Source organism: Saccopteryx leptura, chromosome 1 (assembly GCF_036850995.1).
Source record: "Saccopteryx leptura isolate mSacLep1 chromosome 1, mSacLep1_pri_phased_curated, whole genome shotgun sequence".
Lineage (NCBI taxonomy): Eukaryota > Metazoa > Chordata > Mammalia > Chiroptera > Emballonuridae > Saccopteryx > Saccopteryx leptura.
In genome coordinates, this window is record NC_089503.1 from 216,192,502 (window position 1) to 216,219,037 (window position 26,536).

Consider the following 26,536-nt stretch of genomic DNA (forward strand, 5'->3'; position numbering starts at 1 on the left):
GTCCTATTTCCCTTTAAGAAAACAGTTGGTATTACAAGACACCAGATTGTAATATGCAGATATTGATCTAGAAAAGGAATGCAGCCATCCTGCTCCAAACTTTAGGTAGGACAAATGATGCCAGGGAAGTCAGCCTTCCCTCACTGCCTGTGTGAGAATCCCAGGTTGGGTGTACTCAGTCCAGCAGGGCTTCTTGTCCATAAGGTCATGAGACGGACGGTTTCAGGGGACAGGTGCTCTCTTACCCAGTCAAAGGGAGAGTCCCCCAGCTCTATCACAAACTAGCTCTGAGATCTCAGGCCAATTAGTTAACCACATGAACCTGTTTTCTCATCTGTTAACACGAAAAATAACTTTCGGGATTTTTGTGCAGATGAACTGATATAATCTAGGTAGAGAACTCAGTGCAGTGCCTGCCCCTCAGAAAAAAGGACAGTCACAACATAGGACACATTAGTGTATCTAATTGAGAAGTCCCTATTTGTTTGCTCTATTCGTTTAGAAAGGCTTTAAAAGCCCATTTACCATTTGTTTGCTTTATTGTTTTCGCTAAAAGCTTGAAGCGCAGTTAACATTTCTACCAGCTGGAATGTCGACCTTTTGACACTTAAATGGGTGTGTTTTCAACACGTTGCCCATGCGGTAAGGATATGCGGGATCTGCAGTTACTTTAGGTTAAGCTATATTTAGAAAGACCTTTCTGAGGGGTACAGAAACAGCTCAGTGGCCTAACCCTACATTCTAGCAACTGGCAGCCAACTAGGCAGACGTTTCCCATTGTTCTGTCTTCCCTTTGCAGCTGGTTCCCCTATCCACTCCCACGGAGAATCGGGGACCTTTCGAGAAGAAAAAGGCTCAGCTCTAAAGTAACTGCCTCTTACCCAGGCTTCCTTCAAGCTGGAAAAGAGCCAGCGGAAGAATGCAGTGGGTGCTCCTCAAGTGTTCTCAAACAATTCTTACAACTTTCAGCATCCTTCTCATGAGCCACCGCGCCACACTGGTATCAATTCTAGCAACTTCCACCCACATCCCTCTTCTTCCAAACTTCTAACCTTGATACACCTCCTTCCAGCCCCGCCCTCCGCAAATAGCCAATCAGAGGGTGTAAAGTAAACCGGATAGGGCGGGCCCATCGGCGCTATGGACGAATCACCAACTTCAGGTAGCGAGGGCGGAAGTCTTGGTTTGGCCTTGGGTTCCGCCCTGGGAAGAGGGGAGGGTGGTCCGTAGCAGCAGGTGAGAAAATCGTGGGGACGGAGAGTTTGAGCCTCCCCCGCGTATTTATTAGCAGAATCGGGCGAAGAGACGCCTGTGAGCCCGGGAGGTAGGAAGCTCAGCCGTCCGAGACAAGAGAGAGTGGGTCGGCAGCTGCGGGGCGGAAGTAAACAGTGTGCAGGGTCCTTAGAAGCCGGTGGTGGTCGGCGCGGCTCTCCAGGCTATGGTGCTGGCGGAGCTCCGGGCGGTCCCCAGGTGAGGGCAGCGGCTCCGCCCGGGGGTTCCCCCGCTGCAGAAGTGGGTCGATGCGGGTGGGGAAGAAAGGATGCTGCCTGTCCTGCTCCCCGGTCGCACCCTGAGCGGCCGCAGTTGCCGCAGCTGCAGCAGAAAGCACAGCGCGGGCCGAGGAGGCGGCCCGGGCTGCTGGTAAAGTCGCCCAGCAGCTGTTTCTCCGTAGCGTGTGAATCAATAAAAAAAGCCGAAGAACAGGGCTCCCCATTACAATCCCCTTCGAGCTCTTTTTCCTTGCCACTCGGAGCTTATTTATGCGGCACCATGCCTTGCACTTGTACCTGGAGGAACTGGAGACAATGGATTCGACCTTTAGCGGCGGTCATCTACCTGGTGATTATAATGGTTGCGGTTCCCCTTTGCGTGTGGGAATTACAGAAGCTGCAGGTAAGGGGCCTGCACACATTTACCCTTTCTTCTACCTTCTTGCCCATCTAAGGTTGCCTAGTTTTGCCCTGGGTGCCTCAGACTTAATATCCTGAAACCCATGTCATGTAAATGAACCCAGTCTTAAGATACAAGCCTGTCTGGTTTCTTGTTCTCGGTTTTTCAAAGCATGACACAAGTGGAGAGGTAGGACCAGGTGGAGAAGATAGGCTATATTAAGATAGCTGCGTAAAAGAGCCCTGTTTTGTTTTGCAAGTATTCATCAATTCCTTGAAAGTAAGGTAATTTTTTATTCCTTAAATTTGATCTGTTGAGATACGAACTTCATCAAATAAACTCCCTTGAAAACCATGTATTTTATTAGCATTTAACTAGCTTCCCTTATTAAAGGATTCTAGTTGGTTTAACTTTGTTGTTTTTACTTTAGAAATTAACTCTTAACCAACAAAGGTTTTGCAAAAAGCCCTTTGTATATTTCTTGATGTCATATTATTATTATGACATCAGTAAAGTACTACAAGCTGGGGGACCCCAAGGTAAATACTTAAGATATGCACTTTATAAAAATTTTATAATGAACTTTAAATTCTAAGTTAATAAAAAAAAAGTTTTTCTTAGAAACACCTATTTTACAAGAGTACAAGACTGTGGCTAATTGAAACCTTCTAGTTACTTTTATTTAAAGTGTTTTTAAGTTTTTCAGTTACATTTCACATTCAATATTATATTAGTTTCAAGTGTATAGCATAGAGGTTAGACATTTGCATAACTTACAAAGTGGTTCCCTCAAGTCTTGTATCTGTCTGACACCACGGATAGTTATTACTGACAGTATTCCCTATTCTGTACTTTACATCCCCGTGACTGTTTTGTAATTGTGAATTTGTACTTAATACCTTCAAGTTGAGACCTTTTATTGTGGAAATGGTTTTTAGTGAACTGTATGCTCACTAAATTATTTTTTGGTGGTTTTTCCCATACTGGCATAGTCCATATACTGATAAATTATTATTATTATTATTATTATTATTATATTTTTTTTTTACAGAGACAGAGAAAGAGTCAGAGAGAGATAGACAGGGACAGACAGAAACGGAGAGATGAGAAGCATCAATCATTAGTTTTTTGTTGCGCGTTGCGACACTTTAGTTGTTCACTGATTGCTTTCTCAATGTGCCTTGACCACGGGCCTTCAGCAGACCGAGTAACCCCTTGCTCGAGCCAGTGTCCTTGGGTCCAACCTGGTGAGCTCTTACTCAAACCAGATGAGCCCGTACTCAAGCTGGCAACCTCGGGGTCTCAAACCTGGGTCCTACTGTATCCCAGTCCGACGCTCTATCTACTGCGCCAATGCCTGGTCAGTCGATAAGTTGTTTTTACTGTTAATATTCCACTATATTAAGTGTTTCCCATATAGATATTTAGGTTATTTCTATAATTTATTTTCCAAAGACATCTCAAAACAAATAGGAATTCTTGCTTTGAAGTATTTCTTTGGAGTATGGTATAGGAAATATGTTTAAGATTAATGATATGCATAGTGTCAACCTATTTTAAGACTACTCAGTTGTTGGTTTCAATCGTAGTTTAAGTACAGTAGCTTTTAAGGAAGATTTTAATCTGCTGTCTCCGCTGCTAATACCCTGAGCTTGAAGTCTTATCATGTCTTGCCCGGACAATTCTCAACACACCAGCAAAAGTATTGAATTAAAACGTAAGTTACGTTATGTGTATCCTCTTCTCTAAGTCTTTCCCTCACTCTTAGTCCCAGTTTAAAAGCCTAACTATCTATGGCCATAAGGCCCAACCTGACCTAACACCACCCTCAAACCATCCATCACCCTTTGACGGTCGTTCCTAAATTCCTGGGCTTCCACCATGCTGGCTTTGCTCAGCCATGAGGCGCAGCTTCCCTCTGTAAGGCCACTGCACTAAGTGTTCGCCTCAGCGTCCCAGGTCGACACTCTATCCACTGCACCACCACCCACCTGGTCCATTTCCTCAACTTTTTATATCCTCTTGCCTGATTTATCTTTCTTCCCAGGACTCACCACCATCTAACATGATATATATTTTACTTAGTTTGTTTTCTTCTTCTGCTCAAATGTCTGATAATGATTGTTTGAGCTCCAGTGATAAATTAAGCTTGTGTTCTATCTGATGAAAGATGAAAACAAACCCACCTTCCTGGAACTTAGTGATTGAGGTAGTAGCTACTTGGGCTACCGTGACTTATGGCCCAAATCAGGATAGGAGAAACAAAGATAGAAAACTAAATTTTAAGTATTCTTAGGAGAAGAAATAGTCTTGACAGTGGATTGGATTGGTAAGGAGAGACAGAGAAAGAGAGAAATCAGGAAGGAGTAGGACGCTTCTGTCTTGAACAACAGGGTGATTCCAGTTAACCAAGATGGAAAATTGACACGAACGAGTTTGAGAGAAATTGAATTCTTTGGACGTTTAATTTGAAGTGCATGAAAGACATTCAGATGGGCGTGTCAAATAACGCAGTCAGATATATACAAGTGTTGAGCTCAGAAAGATTTAAGCTGTAGATCCAAATTTGGGCGTTGTCAGAACAGAGATGGTGTTTAAAGCTGTAAAGATGAATGTGAGTGTAAAGAAGAAGAAGAAGAAAAGGCCAAGGACCTAGCACTAAGACGGAGGTCAAGTAAGGGAACAGGAATTTATAAAAAAGAAGCAGCAGCCAGTGGGAAATTGCATTGTCAGGAGAGGTATCAGGGAACCAGAGCAGGAGAGTGTTTCATGGACAAAGTAGCGGACAATAAACAATGTTACTGAAACATCCATTGGTTTTCTTTCACAAGATAGGAATGTCATTTTATGGTGATCCTAGTAATGGTTTCAACAGAGTTGTAATGGCTAAACTAGAGGGAGTTGATTGAAAAATGAACGTGGTAAGGTAAAGAAGTAGAATCAGGATATGAAGACAATTTTTTTTACTTATTTTTGTTTTGAGTATTTTGATTCTAAAGGGACCTGAGAAATGAATGGCAGAGTAGATAAGAAGTGGAGTAGGAGAGGAACAGTGTTTCGCCCTTGTGTTTTCTTTTTAAGGTTCTAGACACTACTAGAGCATGTTCCTAAGTTGTTTGGGATAATTTTATATTCTTAATAACTGTAAAGCACATAGGTCTTGTAGAGATATGAAAACTGAAAAGTAAGTGCTGAAGTGCTCTCCATGCAGTACCCTTATCACACTCTATCATTATTCACTAAATGAGTTTGTGTATCTAAAATGCTTAGTATCCCCCCAACATAGTAGATGCTCAATAAGCCCTAATGACCACTGTTGTTTTTAAAATAGCATCACTATTCTTTTGGAGCAGTAATTCTTTTTCTTCTGGACTAGCATCTTAGTGGGGATAAGGTTATCAGTTGAATACCTAAGGCAAAGTTGTATGCATCTGCCTGAGTCCTAGTTAAAGTAGTTGACATTTAGGGATAGTTTTGTGTGAAAAATACTTGTTTTTTAAACACTAGAATCCCAGTGCTTACCCTGAGAAGTCTCTATGGGGACAGATTGTAGAAAACAGGAGGTTCATACTCAGTGGTAGTCAACCTGGTCCCTACCGCCCACTGGTGGGCGTTCCAGCTTTCATGGTGGGCGGTAGCAGAGCAACCAAAGTATAAATAAAAAGATAGATTTAACTATAGTAAGTTGTTTTATAAAGATTTATTCTGCCAAACTTAGCGAAAATCCAACATAAAGTACTTGATAAGTAATTATTATTATATGCTTTAACTTGCTGTAACTCTGCTTTATAAATTTTATAAAGTAAGGTTACTTCCCTACTTTATAAATCACCATTACTGTGGAACTGGTGGGCGGTTAGAAAATTTTACTACTAACAGAGATACAAAAGTGGGCGGTAGGTATAAAAAGGTTGACTACCCCTGATCTAGCTGGTCCCAGGCCCGTGGGGGGCCTGTGCTCATTAGTGGAATGGCAAGATGATCCTCTGCACTATGTAAGCTATTACTTTCACTCTCTGCTCTGCTGAGTAGGTATCATTGAAAATAAGTAAGTTAAATGCGCAGGTGATGTCACGCTGCCCTCAGTCATTTTACCTGCCCCCCTGGTCTCTGTGCCCCAAGTAGCTGCCCTCAGGAGGACTGGGGAAACCCCCCTTTATTATGTTACTTAAACATGTACACATGTGAAAGTTTAAATTTCTTATATATACATATATGGGTCCTTATATGGATCAAAAATCAAAACAACTGTAAAAAACAGTGATTCAAATTAGTGGCCTAATGTGAACAGATGAAACTCAAATACCACATGCAATGTAAAAATGGTACTAACTCCATGATGTAAGATTTTTAAATTAGGCATCACTACTGAAATGACTCAGTTGTCTAGTCACTCGTTTTATGATTGTTTGGAAAAGAACTTTTTTCCTTACAGCACACTGAGGTTGCTTTGTGTTTATTAGTCATAAGCACATCATTTTTCTCATAAGTTTCCTGGCAAGTTCTACGTTCTGGCGCTAAGGCAATCATAAAGATTACTATGGACATTAAAATTACTCGGCAGTACTGCTCCTAATTATCACTTTATAATAGAGAAGATCTAGGATATGCTTTTATTTTTATTGTTATTATTTTAGTCATTAAAATGAGTACTCAGTCTTAAATGAAATTCAGGCAAGCAGAAATCCTGGACTATGGATTGTTCAGACACTGCTCTAAGAATCTTCAACTCTGCATGTTTGCCTTTCACTTCCTGCTTTGATTACTCTCTAGCGTTCAGCAAAGCTTTTGTATTTGCTTTTCATATTTTCTATATAGTTTAATGTAGGAATTGATTATTGTAGAAATGTATTCGTTCTCATGCATACTTTTTGTTTTTTACTTCTTTGCTCTTTGGCCGCCTGATAAGAAATCTTGTTCAAGACAATAAAACTAGAAGTTGTGGATTTTGGTTCTATTTTTTTTTTTTTTTTTTTCTTTTCATTTTTCTGAAGCTGGAAACAGGGAGAGACAGTCAGACAGACTCCCGCATGCGCCCGACCAGGATCCACCCGGCACGCCCACCATGGGGTGACGCTCTGCCCACCAGGGGACGATGCTCTGCCCATCCTGGGCGTCGCCATATTGCGACCAGAGCCACTCTAACGCCTGGGGCAGAGGCCACAGAGCCATCCCCAGCGCCCGGGCCATTTGGTTCTATTTTAATTGACTGTTCAAACCCCTCAAGGAGCAGAAATAAGTGCCCACTTTTTTTCCTTAAAATAGTTAGCATTTGCATTTTTTAATATTAAAAGGATTCACACTCTTTAAGGCAGGAGTCCAAGTTGAAGGACAGCTCAGCTAGAACAGAGGTTCAGATAAATGTGTTTTTGTCAAAAGTGAATGGATTACTTCAATTCTACCTAGGAAGAAATATTTCAAAGCATATTTTTAGACAATGAGCTTTTACAAGATAGAATGTTGATCAGATATTGACCTAAAAGGGAAATTAGAGCTTTTTAAATATAATATCCTGGGTTGATACTGTTACCTATCAGAGAGGTAGCATATATTAACCACAGCTTGCTCCAACAGTTGTTGTGCCAGTACTTGTCATATGGGAGGGGTAAAAGACAATGCCTGTAAAGAACATAGCATTCAGCAAGTGCTCTACTAATACGTTGTGTAACAGGATTTGCAGAAGATGTATGTAGATTTTTTTAACTTTCTAGACAGAAAAGCAAAGGAATAAACTAGAATTTTTTAGATTTGAGTTGCAGAAAACTTGAGATCTCTGTGTCTCTCCAAACACAGTAAAGGACAAATAAGCTGGGGGGTGGGGGTAATGACTTGATGTTAACATTACACAGCACTATTACAAAAGGCCCCAGAAGGAAAACTGCTCAATCCCAGGAGAAAAATTCTGCTCTCCCCTCATAAACAAAAAATAGTTGCTAGTCATTTGGAAAATACTGGGCCTCATTAATAATCAAATAAAAGAAAATTTAAGAAATAAAAATATCTCTTTCAATATCAGAGAATTTATACTAGCTTGTTCTTCTGCTTCTTAAGGTTGGAATACACACCAAGGCTTGGTTTATTGCTGGAATATTTTTGTTGTTGACTATTCCTATATCACTATGGGGGATATTGCAACATTTAGTGCATTATACACAACCTGAACTGCAGAAACCAATAATAAGGTAAATCTTAACGTTTTGAATCTGTTGATGTTTTGTTGGCTTATATCAAAATGATAATGTAAAATGTTTTTAATTTGTGTTTTGCTTTCCAAATAGGATTCTTTGGATGGTACCCATATACAGTTTAGATAGTGTAAGTATGTTTTATTTTGTCTCATTAACAAAGAACTTTTTTGAATGATATTAACAACACTTACAGAATGCTTGAAGTAATGAAAGTATTTTTGTTTGACAATAGGAATCAAATAAGAAAAGTGGAAAGGTTCACTTGCTTTTAATGTTGATAAAGAAGATAAAATATGACAGTAGAAAAGGCAGATGTTTAAAAATTTTTTTGAATCTATAGCTGTTTTCTTTCTATAGCTCTTTTAAAATTTCAGATTAGTAGCTCTTAGTCCTTAGAAGAATGTAATGTTTAAATTTACATGATCATCCTATTTATTAAATCTTTCATTTCAACAACAAAAACCTTCCCACTGAATTGTAACTCAATTGTTACAGCTAACTGCTTTAACTTGATTGAATATAAAGCAAATGTTTTTCACAGCATTTACTATGCTCATGTCAAGAATAATTTTAGACTTTATTTAAGAACCTAAGTGTATGTAATTTAGCTACTTTCTTCACATTCATCATTTATCCCAAAACACAGATGTTTTTATTTACCAATTTCCAAGATGTTTATTGCTTTCAGAAATTCATCTCACAGATTATCGGGTAGCCTTTATAATAACAAACTTTCAAACATTTAGTGTAAGTATGTGGCAAGTTCAAAAATTAGTTTATTGTGAATACCATGAATTGGAATGGTAATTGATTTTATTTTAGTTGCAACTATTTTTAACATCTGTGCTTTTTTATAGTGGGTAGCTTTGAAATATCCTAGCATTGCAATATATGTGGATACCTGCAGAGAATGTTACGAAGCTTATGTTATTTACAACTTTATGGGATTCCTTACCAATTATCTAACTAACCGGTATCCAAATCTGGTATTAATCCTTGAAGCCAAAGATCAACAGAAACATTTCCCTCCTTTATGTTGCTGTCCACCGTGGACTATGGGAGAGTAAGTATGTCTGTTTTTAGTTCTTTTCTTTTACGTTTTGGTTTTATTTAAGCAGTTCTCTGCAAAGTGGTATGTTAAGTACTATGAGCAGGACAGAAAATATGAGTCCCTACCCTCATGTAGTTCATAGTCAAGTTTGAAGGCTAACAAAACACATTTTGATAATCCATACATGTTAGTTTCTTTTACATTATTCATTCTTCATTCTAAATCCAAGGTTTTTAACTACTGTGGGTAAAAACCTTGGAAATCATTTAATCAACATCCTTTTATAATTGGACCCAGGGACTACAGAGATTTTTACTCAAGATCTCATAGCTAGTTAATGGCAAAATCAAATGCTTTAAATATATATAATTACCAAATGAGATGGTCATGGCTTTTTTGCCTTTAACCTGTTAATGTAGTCAATTAGATTAGTGGATTTTCTAATATTAAAAACCCCTTGCTTTCAAGGATAAATTCAGAGCGGTTATGATGTATCATCTGCTTTTCTATAAGATTTATTTGCTAATATTGATATTTTGTTTAGAAATTTTACTTAAGTTAAATTAGACTACAATTTCTCTTTCTTACACCAGTCTGGTTTTCAGATCCAGGTTATATTGCCTGAAGAGGAATTACTGCTGTTAATTTGTATATCACAAGAAAAGATATACAAATATACCTTGAAAGACTTGGCCTAGACTTTTCATTGTGGGACGGCAATTATAGAACTAGTAGTCTTCCTCTTTTTTCTGGAATTTTTTTTCAATGACAGTTTTTAGGAATGGGCAGAATAGACAGTTTTAAACTGTCTGGACATACAGTAGTTTATAACTTCATGTCTTTTGGGTCTATCATTGTGACTCCTTTTCCATTACTAATGTTGTTAGTACCTTTATTTTTTCCTTGAAAAAAATCTTGCCAGAAGTTTTCCTAGTCTTTTCAAGAACTGATTTTTGGCTTTGTTGATTCTGTTTATAGTTTGTTTTCAATTTCACAAATTTCTGCTGTATTCCTTTCTCCCATTTCTTTTGGTTTAATGTATTCCTTTCCTAACATGTTGATTTATATACTTTCTTTAATGAATAAACACTGCATTTGAAACTCTTTATTTCAAATTCTGCATTCACCCCTTGTATCTCAGTTCTATTTAGGATCATTTCCTTCTTCCTAAAGTATGGCCCTTCAAAATTCCTTTAATTTCAGTGTGTTGGTGGCAGATTTTCTCAGATACATTTCCCCCAAGTATCTTTATTTTGCCCTCGTTCTTGAAAGATAGGTTTGCTGGATGTAATTGTGTTGACAGGAATTTTCCTGGAGCATTTTGCACTGCTAAGTCCTTTTCTGTTGGCAGAGTGCTGCTGTTTAGGTGCAAACTGGGTGTGTTGCAGTACACGGTTGTCAGACCATTCACCACCATCGTTGCTTTGTAAGTACACAGAGCTTATGTACCAATTGTTTTTTATTTTCATGCTCTTCATTGGGACAGCTGAGTAGGAAAACATATAAAGAACATGAATTTATTTATAATACAGGGCTAGTCTTATTTGAAAAACAGTATAGAAACCCTACTATATTAAACAAGGTGACCATTTATAGGCAGAAAAATCACAGAATTATTCTAAATGACATTCCCTAGGCATGCATTATTTTCTGCAGTTTAGAAACAGGATAATCAAGTAACTTAATTCTTTGATCTGGGTCTTCATAAAATTTACCTTCAAGACAATTTAGGGGAAAATGAAAATTTTAGTTAATAGACCTGCATTTTATGTTTACAACAATCAAGCTTTTTAAAATTAAGCTGCCTACTTTTTTTTGTATCTGTATATAACTATCCTTTCTAGTTCATTGCCTGTGTCTTTGGATTTACTTCAAGTTGGAAGTACAATCAAATGGTAGCATTTCTAGAAAAATGTTTTTATTTTTTTGAACCACTCTGACCAAAATCAAGTAACTATTTATAGGATCTTTTAAATAAACTGACTTCTAAATTTAAATATTGCTGTCTATGCTGTATTTTAAAATCGATGTTGATTTATGGCCCTGGCCGGTTGGCTCAGTGGTAGAGCGTCGGCCTGGCGTGCAGAAGTCACGGGTTCGATTCCCGGCCAGGGCACACAGGAGAGGCGCCCATCTCCACCCCTCCCCCTCTCCTTCCTCTCTGTCTCTCTCTTCCTCTCCTGCAGCTGAGGCTCCATTGGAGCAAAAGATGGCCCGGGCGCTGGGGATGGCTCCATGGCCTCTGCCCCAGGCGCTAGAATGGTTCTGGTCGCAGCAGTGACGTCTGGATGGGCAGAGCATCACCCCCTGGTGGGCATGCCGGGTGGATTCCGGTCGGGCGCATGCAGGAGTCTGTCTGACTGCCTTCCCGTTTCCAGCTTCAGAAAAATGCAGAAAAGGAAAAAAAAAAAAAAAATCTGTTGATTTAATCATAAAGTTGTCTCATGTTTCACTTTTAGAATTTGTGAGCTGCTTGGTGTATATGATGAAGGCAACTTTAGTTTTTCAAATGCTTGGACTTACTTGGTTATAATAAACAATATGTCACAATTGGTAAGTAAATATTCTTCCTACCTGTACTAAATGAGTATGTATAACTCTAAATTCTTAGGGAAAGTTTCTTTTGGAATAAAGCTTGGTTGTTACTTTTTAATGTTGAAATTTGATTTATAAGAAGACTTTCAGGCCCTGGCCGGTTGGCTCAGTGGTAGAGCATTGGCCTGGTGTGCAGAAGTCCTGAGTTCGATTCCTGGCCAGGGCACACAGGAGAAGTGCCCATTTGCTTCTCCACCCCTCCCCCTCTCCTTCCTCTCTGTCTCTCTCTTCCCCTCCCGCAGCGAGGCTCCATTGGAGCAAAGATGGCCCCGGGCGCTGGGGATGGCTCCTTGGCCTCTGCCCCAGGTGCTAGAGTGGCTCTGGTCGCAACAGAGCGACGCCCCGGAGGGGCACAGCATCGCCCCCTGGTGGGCAGAGCGTCGCCCCCTGGTGGGCGTGCTGGGTGGATCCAGGTCGGGCGCATGTGGGAGTTTGTCTGACTGTCTCTCCCCGTTTCCAGCTTCAGAAAAATACAAAAAAAAAGAGAAGACTTTCAAGAAACTAACTTATTTATACACATATAAAGATACAATATCTTTTTTAATTATTTGGTGACTTATACCTTGACCTGTTTATCATGTTTGTTCATTTGGTTCTGGTGACTCATTGCATGAGTCTGTGGATATGTCAAATAAAGGCACATTGTCCTCCTCCCTTAATAAAAAAAAAATATCCTAGGCATATTCAGGAAAGTTCTCTCATATATTTGGAATTAAAGGAAAATTGAGAATGCCATGTTTGAAAAAATGTTCTAGATCCTGAAATGCTCTAAATATTTAACTACCTGATCCTTTTGATTTAATATACACTTTCTTTAAAATCTTTAATGCTTTCAGCAAAATAATAATTTAGAAGCAGTGACATGCATGTGTGGTGTTAGTGGTTCAGACCAAAAATACGGGAAAGGGAAAGCCTGTGTACTCAGAGCTTTCGCACATGTGTGTATTCTTTGGAACCAGTCATCCCATTTCTGGAAATGCATCCTCAAGTAGTGGTCAGTGGTACTTCTGCTTTGATTATTTTTGTATATAAAGCCTATTGTTTGAAATAGCAAAAGGCTGAAAACAATACAAAGCCCTGTGATGGGGACTGGCTAAATGTACTGTGGTCCTTCCACTGGGCAAAATATTTGGCAGTTATTAAAAATAATTTTTATGAAACCTATGGAAAAGTAAGGTTAAGTGGGAAAAAAAGGCAACAAAATTTTGAAGTTAGTTGATGATACCTGTTAAAAAACACTTTATGTATAAGTAGGAATGGTTGGTGACAGGACCATAATTAACTTTAGTTTACTGCTTTCATATTCTGAGTATCTTAAATGAACATCTTACGGTTTTAATGGGGAAAAGTAAACTTTTAGAATGATGCTTACTGCTATGCAACACTACACTACATAATTACAATTGATTTTTTAAAATAGTTAAGTCTTGAGCATTTATTTTATAAAAGCAAATTCACCTGGATTAACATAAGTGCCCTCAAGAAAAATTGTTTCTCTGATTTCTTACTTTCAGATGTCATGGTCACAATTCTACTGGAAATTACTTATTTAACATGTTGAGTTACAATGAATAGCCCAACCCTTATAAAATTTATGGTAATTTGCGTACAAAAGCCATTAAGCAGATAATGTTTTCATTTTTGGCTGAATGAGAGCCTTTTCTTCATGCAGGGCAGTGATTTGGTAATAGTTTATGGGCCCCAGGAAGTGACCAATTGAAGCCATTTTCAGGGAAGATGTTATTCATCTCAGAAGGATTTCTGAGAAATTTCATATCATATATATTCATCTGTAGTAAACTATAAAAGCTTGTTGTCAATCTAAAAATACCATAATAAAGCCTAAAAAGTTTTGCCTAAAATATTACTCTGTACCAGATTTCTGCTTTTAACTTGAATATTTCTACCACCACATTGAAGAAGTTTAATTGTTCACCTTGATTGTTTCTAGTTTGCCATGTACTGTCTCCTGCTGTTTTATAAAGTCCTGAAGGAGGAACTGAGTCCAATCCAGCCTGTTGGCAAATTCCTTTGTGTAAAGCTGGTGGTTTTTGTTTCTTTTTGGTAAGTGGGTTTTTTTTTTCTTAAATGTTCTCCATTTCAAAGGACAATAAAATAGTTGACTAGGGAGCATTTTTTTAAATAGTTTTAATACAGAAGATGAATTAAAATGCTTCTTTTTACCTTTTAAGAAGTTAATCCTTTCAGCCCTTCTTGTTTTTTTCATAAGGAAATAATTAGGTGGCCATTGTAACATATATGAGAAAGTAATTTGAGACAATCTAAATATCTCAATACTAGAGGAATCATAAAAGGAATCATTAAAATTAATTATAGCACCTTCATATATGAGAATACTTTGCAGTTTGAAAGATAATAATAGAATATTTAATGTGAGGGAATATTTATCAGTAAAAGTATTTTTTAAAATAAAAGGCAAATTTTACATGGTCCCAATTTAGTAACAGGGTGGATGACAGGGAGCCTAGAAACAAATAGACCAAATTTCACAACATGCAAATAATGTAAAAAGTGGAAAAAGTACTTATCCTACCACCCAGGAAGAATGATTAACATTGTATTATAAAACTCCACAGAAATGATTTCATACTTTAAAAATGTATAGAACTTGATACGTTCAGTATATTGTGAATATAATTCTTTGTCAGTTAAGTGAGATACAGATTTGTTGTTTAGGTTTTTTGGTTTTGCTTAGTCTATACTGTCATGTGGATGTAACTTTTTAACCAGTCTCCTATTGGTGTTTAGGTTGTTCTTATTTTTCACCATTACAAGCAATATAGAAGTGAATATTCTTGTCTATAGAACTTGGAAGCTTGTCTGTTTCATTATTAGCTGATAAAATTTAACCTGGGTCATATCTCTAGATTTTCTTGAAATGCTCAGTGTGGCTCCCTGTCTTAGAGTCAGACCCCTTCTGAGTTTGTCTCTAGTTCTAGTACTTCAAACAAGACTGGTTTCAAAATGTTTCTTAAATTAATCTGAATAGGCCCTGGACAGTTAGCGAGTCATCCTGAAATGACAAGGTTGCGGGTTCCATCCCCAGTCAGGGCACGAACGGGAAGCAACCAATGAATGCACAACTGCGTGGAACAACAAATGAATGCCTCTTCCCCCCTCCCATCTCTCTCCCTTCCTCTCTCTGTCTCTAAAAAAGATCAATCAGTAAATAAAAAATTAAGCCCCGGCTGGATAGCTTGGTTGGTTAGTGTCATCAAGAAACACATAGGTTTCAGGTTTGATTCCCAATCAGAGCACGTATAGGAACCTCGATGTTCCTGTGTGTCTCTTCCTGTCTCTCTCTCAAAAAAAATCTGGATACTCAGTTAACACATGTATAAATAACATTTAAGTATCTACCCTTTATTTCATTTGAAATGCTTATTGTTATGTGTTAGGTATAGTCTGTTTATAGGGAGAAGTTAAATTTAGTTACTTGTGCACACACTGAAAAAGTTGTATAAACCATGTACTAAAGTTCTAAAAATACATGATGAAAATCCACATGATGAAACTACTAGAAGAGTAAATTTGTAAGGCAAGTAAACATATTTACTAGAGACACGACGTCTTCGGGACTCTGCTTTGCAAGCAGGATGTGGTGGTCGTGGTGCACAGGTTGTCCAGGGTTTGTTTTAAATGGCATATTTAATTTTTTTAAACTGCTCCTTTTATGCTTGATAGAGATTTGGCATTTACCTTTTCCTAACATATAGGCAAGCAGTAGTTATTGCTTTGTTGGTAAAAGTTGGCGTTATTTCTGAAAAGCACACGTGGGAATGGCAAACCGTAGAGGCCGTGGCCACAGGACTGCAGGTATGTCGTGCTGGTTCTGAATTCATAGACTGTAACTCTTGGTTTGTTTTCAAATGAAGCATATTCTCTCTCAAATGTGACAATGAACACGCCGTGGGGTATCATTATCCTCACCTCATGGGTGAAACGGGGGAGCCCTAGAGAAATTGGCCATTAATTCCTCCTTTGTGGTAGAGCCCAGAACACAGCTAGATTTTGTTATTCCTAGACAGTTGACCTTTCTGCATGTCAGTTCTTAGTCCTTGAGCAATGGATTGAGCCTTCAGTGTAGTTTGCTAAGAAATCCTTGATTGAGGTAGTGCAAACTAGATTTAAATTTTTGGCATTTGTCCTTTTTTGAGTTCAAATATAATTATTTTGGAAAAATGATTATAATCTTATGGGGGAAAACCCAGCTATTTATACTTAGTAATTTGAGAAGGGAAAAGGGAGATGGTGTTTTCCTTTACCTACATACTAGATTTGACCTCAAAGATGACGATGTCCCTGTGCAGGACTTCATTATCTGCGTGGAGATGCTGCTCGCCGCTGTCGCCCACCACTACACTTTCTCATACAGACCCTATGTGCAGGAGGCGGAGGAGGGCTCGTGCTTTGACTCCTTCCTTGCCATGTGGGATGTTTCAGACATCAGGGATGATATTTCTGAACAAGTAAGGCATGTTGGTAAGTACCGGTCATTTAGTTCATCCAAACGGGTGGTTTTATTAAGGGCACTTCAGTTGCTATTTAAGAGATGAAGACTTTGCTTAAAGCAGTACCACGATAAGGTTCTTCAGATAGGGAGGAGCGGGGGAGGGGGATCTTCCTATGTTTATATTGGTAAAGTATGATTACTTAATTTTTGGCTAACTTGAAAACCTTTCTATTACTCTAAAGGAAGGACGGTCATGGGACATTCGAGGAAAAAATTTTTTCCCGAGGATCAAGATCAAAGTGAACATACAAGCTTGTTATCATCATCGTCACAAGATGCAATTTCTGTTGCCTCTTCCGTGCCACCTTCCCCTGCGGGCCATTACCAAGGGTTTGGACATACTTTGACTCCCCAGACACCTACTATAGCTGATCTATCTGATGAAATATGTACTGCTACAGAAGAGAAAAGAGAACCTTCAGATAAACCCGTGGCCTCCTGAACAGGGTGTGAAAGCAAACTGCGTTGCTACCCCGTTTCATTGCCTGGTTCCGCATTGCTCAGGATTCTGCGCTTGGGACAAGCCATAAATGACGGAGAATTTCAACACAAAGTTAGGTGAAAGCCAGGTACTACTGAATTTATACTAACTAAATTTTGTATATCAAAAATACTACCCTAGACTTAGACTTAATTTCTTAACATTAGAGTACCACATATTCAAGTGGTAGAAAATGACAATGTATGTCATTTTCAAAGTGATACTGCATTGCTTTATCAAGAGGATGGGCATTAAAAAAAATCAGTGCTTCCTATCACTGCTGCATGAATATAATGCTCTGGAATTAGCAGGAAGTATAATTCAGAAATATGAATTACTGGAACATAATCATAATCATGTGCCATATATGCTAACAATTATTTCTCTATTTCTCAATTGGATGTCTTTCAATAAATAAGAATTTGTCATTTATTTTTTGCAACTTTTTGCCTCTCATTCTTTTTCGTTTTTTAATTCCATTGAGGGACAGAGAAGTACCAACTTGTTGTTCCACTTAGTTGTGCACTCACTGGTTGCTTTTCACACATGCCGACTGGGGATCAAACCTGTGACTTCTGGTGCACAGGGTCAACACTTGATCCACTGAGCTACCTGGCCAGGGCTTGTTTCTCCTTCTTTAAACATAAACCATTAATGTTTTAATAAAAAGTTCTTGATTAGAGGGGCAGAGCATAAAATAAGTCCAAAGAAATAGAGTTAAAAATTATGTACCTACAATAAAAAAATGCCTATCTCTTAGATTCCTATTAGGATATCTCAGACCTAAAAACAACTAAGAAGCATTTGCAATTATGTAAATAGATTAATAAGTTATCCATGAATTTGGGATGAAAGAATACACTGGCTGGATGGAAGACTGGGAGAAGAAGAAAGAAACTTGTGATAGGAAAGGAGTCTACTTTTAAAGGTGTCAGCAAATGTAAACCTCTATACACCGCTGTCAGAGGACATGTAGCTGCCATCTGGGAGAAATTTATTACTTAGGATGAAATTTCTCACAACCCACTGGGTCACAGTTAACATTTTATATGGAAAACATAAAAAGTGCCATAGTAGTAGTATGTTGCAAATAGCAACGGTACTTCTCAAAATCCGTGCTTTATGTATTATACATATTCAAAAATATATGCTGGTTCACAGTAATGAGGCACAAAGTCTTTATTGTGTCCTATTATAAACTAAACATTTCTATGGAAAGCGAAACCAGGCAGTATAATATCAGAGGTATTGAGACCAGGCAATGGGGAAAGTACATCTTATTTTGTTTGCAGCTTATTTACAAAGAGCACATACTACATATACAAGGCATGATAAACTTATTAATCTATTTCAAGTGTTTAAAAATTGGATCAATTATTATATATTTCTTCTGTGTATCCAAATCAAAACCTCAAAGAATACTGGTTTAGGTTTAATTCTTTCGTGAACTGACCAAGTTTTTCATTTTTCTTTGCCAAAGTAGACCAGGAAAAACACTGCCTCCTTAGGATTTTCTTTCTTAACTCTTTTAATCTTAATTACATTTAGCTCATGGCTTAAATTCTTATGTAAATTTGGATTCCCAAAACATAAAACCCGAGGTATTTCAGAGGTACAACCAGTATTTAAAAGAAGTTTGTACTTTACAGGAAGCCATAACCTTCAATCTGCGGTGGAAGCCAACAATTTTTTTTTTAATTATTTTTTTTTTTTTACAGAGACAGAGAGAGAGTCAGATAGATAGATACAGACAGACAGGAATGGAGAGAGATGAGAAGCATCAATCATTAGTTTTTCGTTGCGACACCTTAGTTTTTTATTGACTGCCCTCCCACATGCACCTTGCCCATGGGGCCACAGCAGACCGAGTAATCCCTTGCTCGAGTCAGCGACCCTGGGTCCAAGCTGGTGACTTTGCTCAAACCAGATGAACCCGTGCTCAAGCCGGCGATCCCGAGGTCTCGAACCTGGGTCCTCTGCACCCCAGCCCAACGCTCTATCTACTGTGCCACCGCCTGGTCAGGCGGAAGCCAACATTTTGATATTTCCAATTTTAAGTTTGGATTTAAGAAAAATGCCATAATGTCTAAAAATTAAGTTTTGGTTTTATTTATTGACACATGACAAAGAAGATGACTCAAAATCCTTTATCTTTATAGTCTTAGCATGTAGATAGAAATGTTTAATAGAATTTAATCTATAGTGAGTACAACTAAGCAATAAAGACAGTTTTTCCTAATGTGAAAAACTAATGACAGCCTTTTTCAAAAAGTCTACAGCAAATATTCCTGTAATAATGCTAACTCAATATTTAGTATCTTTCAAATATACTTTATTAAGGTCAAATTTTAAAAATATTTCAGCCATACAAAGAATTAAGTCTCTACACCCCCCACTTTATGGTAATAATCGCACTGCTCAGACCAGGACAACTGCACTTGCCCGACCTGACACCATCAGAAAACTCCTCAGTGCTTCACTGTGATGCTGACGTTGCTTTTGTGATGCTGGACGTGGAGCACCAGCTCCTCTCCCGTCTCCACTGGGATGGGTTCATCTAAAACCACTGCCGCCTGTTTCCAGTGGGACCCTTCACTGGAAGTATCCAGCCTGATCTCGTCGTCGAGGTGCATGTGGTACCAAAACGGAATGGCAGTCACTTGGCCAGACTTACAAATGTGTACCTCGGAAAATGAAGAAACTGTGAAAAATCTCATCAGAACAAAGAGGATTTGAAAAGTGTCTTTTTAGTTCATTTTAGATCCAGATTTCAGAAATACATTTTAATTACCCAATTCAAATTAATATAGAATGATTTTATTCACTAATATTTACCTAAGCCCATTTTTGGATATTGTTTAGAAAAGAAATAACATTTATATCTTCAAAGAAAGTGGCTAAATAAATTTTATGTACATAAAGAATAACCCAATTTAAGATAACCATTTTGCATGTGATGAGTAATTAAGTACCTTTACTTCTCTGTGAGAGGTGTTCAAATAGGGAGTCATTAAATCCAGTCTCAAGAGTTCCACTGGCTTGCTTAATGGTGTACAGGGCAATGAGGACAGGTCCAAAAATACACGGATAGGTACCTACAGAAAGGAGCAATTTTTCACTTTGATTCAATTCTTTCCATGACCTAGGCTCCTCATTGATTGCTTTGTACATCTGTTACCTCATTTAACTCAATTCCTACATCAATCATAAGGTATAAAGAATTTCATGATTGCAGTTTTATAGGAAGAATAAACAAAACTAAGATTTTGGCAGGCTAACTCATTTGTTCAAATCACAGTTTCAGTCACCTATATATATAGATGCTTTACTTCAATGAAAGCAGATTCAGTTTTGACAAACTAAACAGCTCAAAGATTTTAAAACAAGGATGTGCTTATGTGTGAAAGATGAACTCATAAGCAAATAATAGAACATTAATTATTACAGTATTTGAGAAAAGAGGCCAAATTTAACCCAACAATTTAATAGTGGATTTTGTTTGAAAATTAGTTTATTTTTCTAAGGCAGTGATTTTCAACTTTGGCTGCAAATTAAAATTACCTCGGGAGGTTTTAAAAAGCCTGGCTGTTCAGGCCACACATCAGATTGAACTGGAGTTAGGATCCAGTTATCAGTAGTTGTGAAGTAGTCATGTGCTGCTGAGCCAGGGGATACATTCCAGGAAGTGAATCACCAGGCGATTCTGTGTGTGAACATTGACTGCGCCATCGCAGACCTAGGTGCAGACCTAGGTGCAGACCACTACTGACTAACTGCAGCCCAGAGGCCCGTTTACACCAGCATCGCCACTAGTGAAAAACGCCTTGCTCTGTGACGTCACCACGGCTACGATGTCACTAAGATAACAGGAATTTTTCAGCTTCATGACACTAATGTGGTCCTTTGTTGACTGAAACATCATGGGGCACATGACTGTACAGTCAAGGCTGAGAACCAACTGCTACAAAGTGTCCCATCACTTTAGCCTCCTCATTTGAAATAAAAAGGAAACATTTAAAAAGTTCCCCAGAATGATGTTTCAGTCAACAAGTGCCCCATAATAAATAAAACATTTATTCCTGTCTGAATAAAATATTAGAGCAACTGTTCATAGTGAAACGGGACACACAAAATACTTCTCCCTGGACATCCTGGAAGGCGTCCAACCTTCCCTAGGTTGATTTTTATCCATAATAAGTTTGCCCTAGGAAACTGATTACCATTGTAACCCAGCTAAATAACTACATAAAACTATAGAAAGAGATAAGGCAGACTGTGAATAACAAGCACCTGGCTGAATTTCTCTTCCAGACACTTACCCGAAACTGGTTAATGAAAGGTGCTATATTCAATCCGAGAGTTCGTGCTGTTCCTTGAACAGCATTCTCTTCTACCAGTGTCTGTGACTCTACAAGCAGCCCAAACATCAGCACATACTGAGGAAAGATCTTGCCTCCAGATTGTAGCAAACACCTAGAGAAGGGAAAATGTTTTAAAAGGTATCTCTAGCCCTAGTGGGATAGCTTGCTTGGTTAGAGCATCGTCTGGAAGCGCAAAGGTTGCAGGTTCGATCCCAGTCAGGACACATACAGGAACAGCTAGATGTTCCTGTCTCTCTCTAAAATAAAAAAAATAAACATTAGATAAATAAAAGGCATCTTGATGCCCTACGTTTTATCAGTACTAACAACTAATTTATGATGAATTGATGAGCTACAGATTATATACAGTCTAGTGGACTTTATATTCTTGACTGGTGTTCAAAATGGTAAACCACTGGACATAAATGCCTAACAAGTCAAGCTAAAAGTGCTGATCTATGAGAAAGAATCAGCTGGTTTGATGTATGTGCCTTTAGTGTCAGGAAATCATCAATGGATATTAAAACTAGTGGGTGAAAGTTTGATTAGGAAAAAGGTTATTTCATAGTTTCAGATATCACCCCCACAAATGACTGACTTGTTACAAAGGGAAAAATAGCAACTTACTATAGAAAAACTTGGTGGATACAACTTAAACCAACTGATAATAATAACGGAATGAAGCAACATTATGTATGTGCGTTTTAATGTGATGAAACTTTTGTAGCATGTCTCTCTAAAATGGATAATTGAATCTAATAAGAAAATATGAACATTCCACAGAATAAATGTTTTCAAAACTGTTAATGTCATGAAAGACTGATGATCTATCTGTTCCAGAACAAAGGAGACTGAAGCAGCATCAAAACTAAGGCAACGTGCACTCCTGCACTGGAATCTGAACCAGAAACAGAAAGAGCTATAAAGGATTTAGTATTAACAAATGGTGAGAGCTACAGATCTGTATATCAGATATGGGTCGTTTCTTTTTTTAATCAACTGAGAGGCAGGGAGGTGGAGAGACAGACTTCTGCATGTGCCCCCACAGGAATCCACCCCATAACTCCCATCTGGGGGCCGCTGTTCTGTTGATTGGCGACTGAGCTATTTTTGTGCCTGAAGCAAGGCCATGGAGCCATCCTCAGCGCCAGGGGCCTGTAGGAATGTGTTATGAAGATACGCAGTTAGGACAACAATTAGAGACAGCAAGGCGCCCTAGGGTGAAAGCCCTGAGCAGATGAGAGTCCAGGGGCCTCTCTGACCCTGTACTGGAAACTGCAAAACAGCAGGATAAGATTCAGCAACAGGGAAATGTTTAGGCTCTCAGAACAGAGATTAAAAGTCAGCATGTTCCTTGTCCTTGACTTCACCCCTGAAAACTGCTGTCTGCTTCCTTGAGTTATTCATACTTGCTAATATCTGAGTAAGGCTGGGGACAGGGCGTCAGTCCTTCGGTCTGCTGAAGGGGAAGAGAGACAGTGGGGTGGGAGTGGAAAAGCAGATGGTCGCTTCTCTCATGTACCCTTACCAGCAATTGAACCCAGGACTTCCACATGCCAGGCCAATGCTCTACCGCTGAGCCGGCCAGCCAGGGCCAGCCAGATATAGGTCTTATGTCCATGTAAGTATCATGATTTTGATATTTATGATAGTTATATAAATGAATGTCTCTGTTCTCAGGGAAAGACACACTGAAGTATTTAGGGAAAGGTATATGAAATCTGGAACCTACTCTAAATAGTTAAGAATAAGAAAGTAAATGAGGCAAAATACTATTTTATGAATCTGGGTGTAGGTAAATGTTAAGTCCTTTTTACTATTCTTTAACTATTTTGACTATTCTTTATAAGCTTAAAATTATTTCAAAATAAAAAGTTCAACACTCTAAAAGCAAAAAACAAAGTTATTTACTAAATATCCAAGTGTTCTAGTAAAGTGTGAGTCAACAAAATCCTTTCTACTACAAAAATCTTGGGTTCATCTTCTGTTTTCCTGGAAATCCCACATAGGTTGCAAGTCGGCTGTTCCACTGCTCGGATTTTAATGTTAATAGGTAGGTTGCATCTGGACTGAGAGAACTGAACAAACTAATAAATGCCTAATAAGAAGCCACACTACCTTTACGCTTCCCTGAGTGTGGTATGATTTGTAACCAAGTGTTCTTATTAGGGCTGTTAAGCCAGGGCAGCTCCCACACCCAGCCACACAGTCTGTTTCCTCACACTTGAACTGTGTGGGAGATGTGCGTGAATGGATCACCTAATGCCACCAAGTGAAGCTGAGATAAAGGATACTTTGGTACTTCAAACCAAATAATTCTTTTCAGTTGACACATTTACAATCATATTAAATCCCTCAATTTTACCAAATAGTTGAAGCTGGTTTCAACCTGAACTTTCAGATTGGTGAGAAAAAAAGCAACAGAAATATATATTACTGGGATGCAGGGGAAATTTTAATATAGACCATATATTAAATAATAGTATTTTATCAATGCTAAGCTTGTGTTTGTGTGATCATTTTATTGTATTACATAGAGGAAAGCCTTTGTTCTAAGGAAACACGTGGTAATTGTTAAAATAAGGGTCAAAGTTATGAAGCCAACAACTATCAAATGGTTCGGCAAACAAAGGGATTTTCTAGTGTTTACTGTTAATGTCCTGCAATTTTTAAGTTGACATCTTGACTTTTCCAAATAAAAAGCTGATGTAAAAGTTTACAATAGGTAAACAGGTGGTTCTTGTAACAACTCTCCCTAAAACTAGCTAACAGGAAGCCAAATCCTAAAGAATCAGCAAGGAAAGAGGTGACTCCTCAATGCAACTGCTGCGTGAGACTGATGGAGTCACGCTCTCTTTGCTGAATACAAGCGCATGATCACTTAAATTGTAGTGTGTCCTGTGCACACATTAACCTAAAAATGGACTGCACTCTGCCTGCCCAGTGCTTGACTTGTTTTTGTTACTCCTTTCTCATGAACTTTTTAGCATTTTGGGTGAAGTCTGGTAGAAACTGAATCTCCACAACTGGTAAAGTACACCCGTCTTAACAAAACTATACAGCTCTCAACAAAATTCCTATCCGTGCCTTTGCCGAATCTGAAAAAATTTTAATTCCAAATAGCCACAAGAGGGTACCATTCTCTGAAATTAGCAAGCTGAAATTTGATTTTTCCTTAGTTACCCAGAACATCTTCTATTTTTATAGATCTCTCCTTATTTCCCGTATTATCTATAGGCAGTCCCATTCCTCTTCACCTCGACAGTGCAGGGGTCCCTCAGGGGAGAAAACTCAGTAATGACATTCATGCAAAGAGAAAGGTAAGAGGTCACAGGTCCTGAAAAGCAATGCTTGTGGAACATACCAGATCATGACTCATCTGTATAGTTAATGCCTCTAGAACTAAAAGAATTTATAGGAAGTTTGAGCTCAAAAAACCCAACAGTAAAAAAAAAAAAAAAGTTACATTTTGTGTTTTACCTTGATATTGCAGCTTTTTCCATTATCTCCTGCTGAATGAGCCCAGACGGCTCAATGACGTCCAATATAATTATACTCCACAACTTGTCCGATTTGGGCCTTTGCAACACAGATTCGTCTTCCACGTGTCTCAACCAAAATTCCAGTGTCTCTTTAGGAAAGTGATTGGCCTCAGATATGAGGTCCAGGGTGATACGATGCTGGTCTTTGTCCACAGAGCTGTAAGGTTTAACCTGCCCAAGCGTGCCAGCGATGAGAGGCAGAACAGAGAATCCTTCCGACACATCTAACACGTAGAAAGGCTCAGAGGCCCCCGGCTCAGGGTTACTCTGTCCACTGCCACCGCTCATCTCACTGTCCGGGCAGTGAGTGTCCATGGCCTGACACAGTTTCTCCGGAGCCAGGGAAGACAGCACTCTGCTCATTGCCTTTTTAAAGGCTTCGTGATATGGGATGTTATTAAGCAGAGCAATTTCTGTGGACTCCAGCACACAGGTCTGCTCCGCAGCATCTGGCTGGCTGGTCTGCAGGTTGGCCAGGGCACTACAGAGTTCAGCCTCATTTCCTAAAGAGAGCAAGTCTTTATCCTTCGTAAAACTTTTCCCAACATCCATTTCATGTTCTGAGCTGAAGACACTGATACCCTGGATTCTTAAGTAATAATCTTGACAAGACACTTCCATCATCACATGGTCCCCAGGCTGTACCCAGTAGTCTTCATAAAAAAGAAGTTAAACTTCATGAATACGAGTGTTTATAAGTCTTATGATCACATCAAAACACCTGTCCTCCCATTCCACCGCCCTCCCCATGTCTTAAATCACTACCGAGGATTACAGCTATTAATTTATTAGAATTCAGTGTATTTATCAATTTCATACAAAAAACAAAACAAAAACCCTAGCAAACTCTCTCCAGCTGTACATAGGAAAAAAATGAAGTTTGACAATTCAATTAACTCAGCCTAATACCGAGATTCAATTTGAGAGCTAAATTACTGGCCCCTAACACTCAGAATTTAGTGCTTTTCCTACAAGCACTAGGTATCCTTTAGTGTCCCCAAATTTAGGGTTTGTGGGAGGGTTATAGGGAACTCTCAATCTCCTTTGGTAATGAAGCCAACAATAACAGAGATGGAATTCAGAGATTAATACCAAACCTCACTCTAGCTTAAAGGGACATTATTTTCTCTAACAGTAATTGCTAAAAGAACAAAGCAGTATTCAAAAGAACCTATCTATCTCATAACCGCAGTCTTGCATATTTAGAGATTTTGAAAATATAAGAAAAAGACTCTTACAACAGACTATAAATATCATGCTCTTTTCCATTAACTTTCACACCTGATAAAAGTTGAAAATGTAAGTGTATAATCACAATCCCTTACCATCACTAAAGCCAGTTGAAAATACATGTTGTTATTCATGTGTTTAAACACTTAAAATGTCCTTTCCCTAAGAAGGATTTAAAAAAAAAAAAAAAGACCATCTGTCTAAGTTACTCTAAGAGGCTTAGAATAAACAAATAGAAAATGTCCCTTATTAAGTGCCAGTCACTACGATAGGCATTTTATATCCATTATTTCTAACCCCTACAACAGTCCTGCAGGGGAGGCAGCACTGTCCCATTTTACACGTCACATAACAACCATTCTGAGGAGTAAGCAGCTAAACCAGCCGGGGAGTCAGAAACTAGCAGAGCTGGGCTCCAAACCCACATCTACCGGACTGGCTCCAGCAACACCAGGCTAGCTGTGCACTGACTGACAACGACTTGCCGAATCAGAGCTTGAGTAGGAGAAACAGATGCAGCCACCTCAAAAAAGGTAGAATTTTTCTATGTACTACAACTGCTGGGAAATAGACTGAAACCCACCAAATTGCTTGTAGAAATATTTCTATACAAAAAATATCTTTAACATAGATCTTCCCAAGAAAAGTTAATGGATTCGTGAAC

General features: G+C 38.6%; 2 protein-coding genes across 3 annotated transcripts in view; one reads left to right on the forward strand and one right to left on the reverse strand.

Annotated features, from left to right (window-relative positions):
* Positions 1 to 1,266: 1,266 nt before the first annotated feature.
* TMEM184C (transmembrane protein 184C) lies at positions 1,267 to 17,171 on the forward strand. Its single transcript, XM_066386184.1, has 10 exons — positions 1,267 to 1,893; positions 7,942 to 8,072; positions 8,169 to 8,205; positions 8,936 to 9,141; positions 10,481 to 10,555; positions 11,589 to 11,682; positions 13,676 to 13,788; positions 15,462 to 15,561; positions 16,056 to 16,227; positions 16,441 to 17,171. The coding sequence occupies exons 1-10, from the start codon at positions 1,771 to 1,773 to the stop codon at positions 16,698 to 16,700; spliced, it is 1,311 nt and encodes a 436-aa protein (XP_066242281.1). The 5' UTR covers positions 1,267 to 1,770; the 3' UTR covers positions 16,701 to 17,171.
* Positions 17,172 to 17,903: 732 nt separating this feature from the next.
* PRMT9 (protein arginine methyltransferase 9) overlaps positions 17,904 to 26,536 on the reverse strand; it is a 32,695-nt gene continuing 24,062 nt past the window's right edge. For both annotated transcript variants that reach the window (XM_066386161.1, XM_066386170.1), the window contains 4 exons: positions 24,581 to 25,295; positions 21,059 to 21,212; positions 19,712 to 19,834; positions 17,904 to 19,423 (listed from right to left, as the gene is read on the reverse strand). In XM_066386161.1, the coding sequence (XP_066242258.1) occupies positions 19,208 to 19,423; positions 19,712 to 19,834; positions 21,059 to 21,212; positions 24,581 to 25,295 (1,208 nt within the window). In that variant the 3' untranslated portion in view covers positions 17,904 to 19,207. The remainder of the gene's footprint in view (positions 19,424 to 19,711; positions 19,835 to 21,058; positions 21,213 to 24,580; positions 25,296 to 26,536) is intronic.

Bases quoted from the DNA above. Each gene is read 5' to 3' on its own strand.
- TMEM184C (XM_066386184.1), top strand. From the start codon at position 1,771: ATGCCTTGCACTTGTACCTGGAGGAACTGGAGACAATGGATTCGACCT. The intron at 8,206-8,935 runs GTAAGTATGTTT...GCTTTTTTATAG, and splicing joins CCATATACAGTTTAGATAGT to TGGGTAGCTTTGAAATATCC. The intron at 16,228-16,440 runs GTAAGTACCGGT...ATTACTCTAAAG, and splicing joins TGAACAAGTAAGGCATGTTG to GAAGGACGGTCATGGGACAT.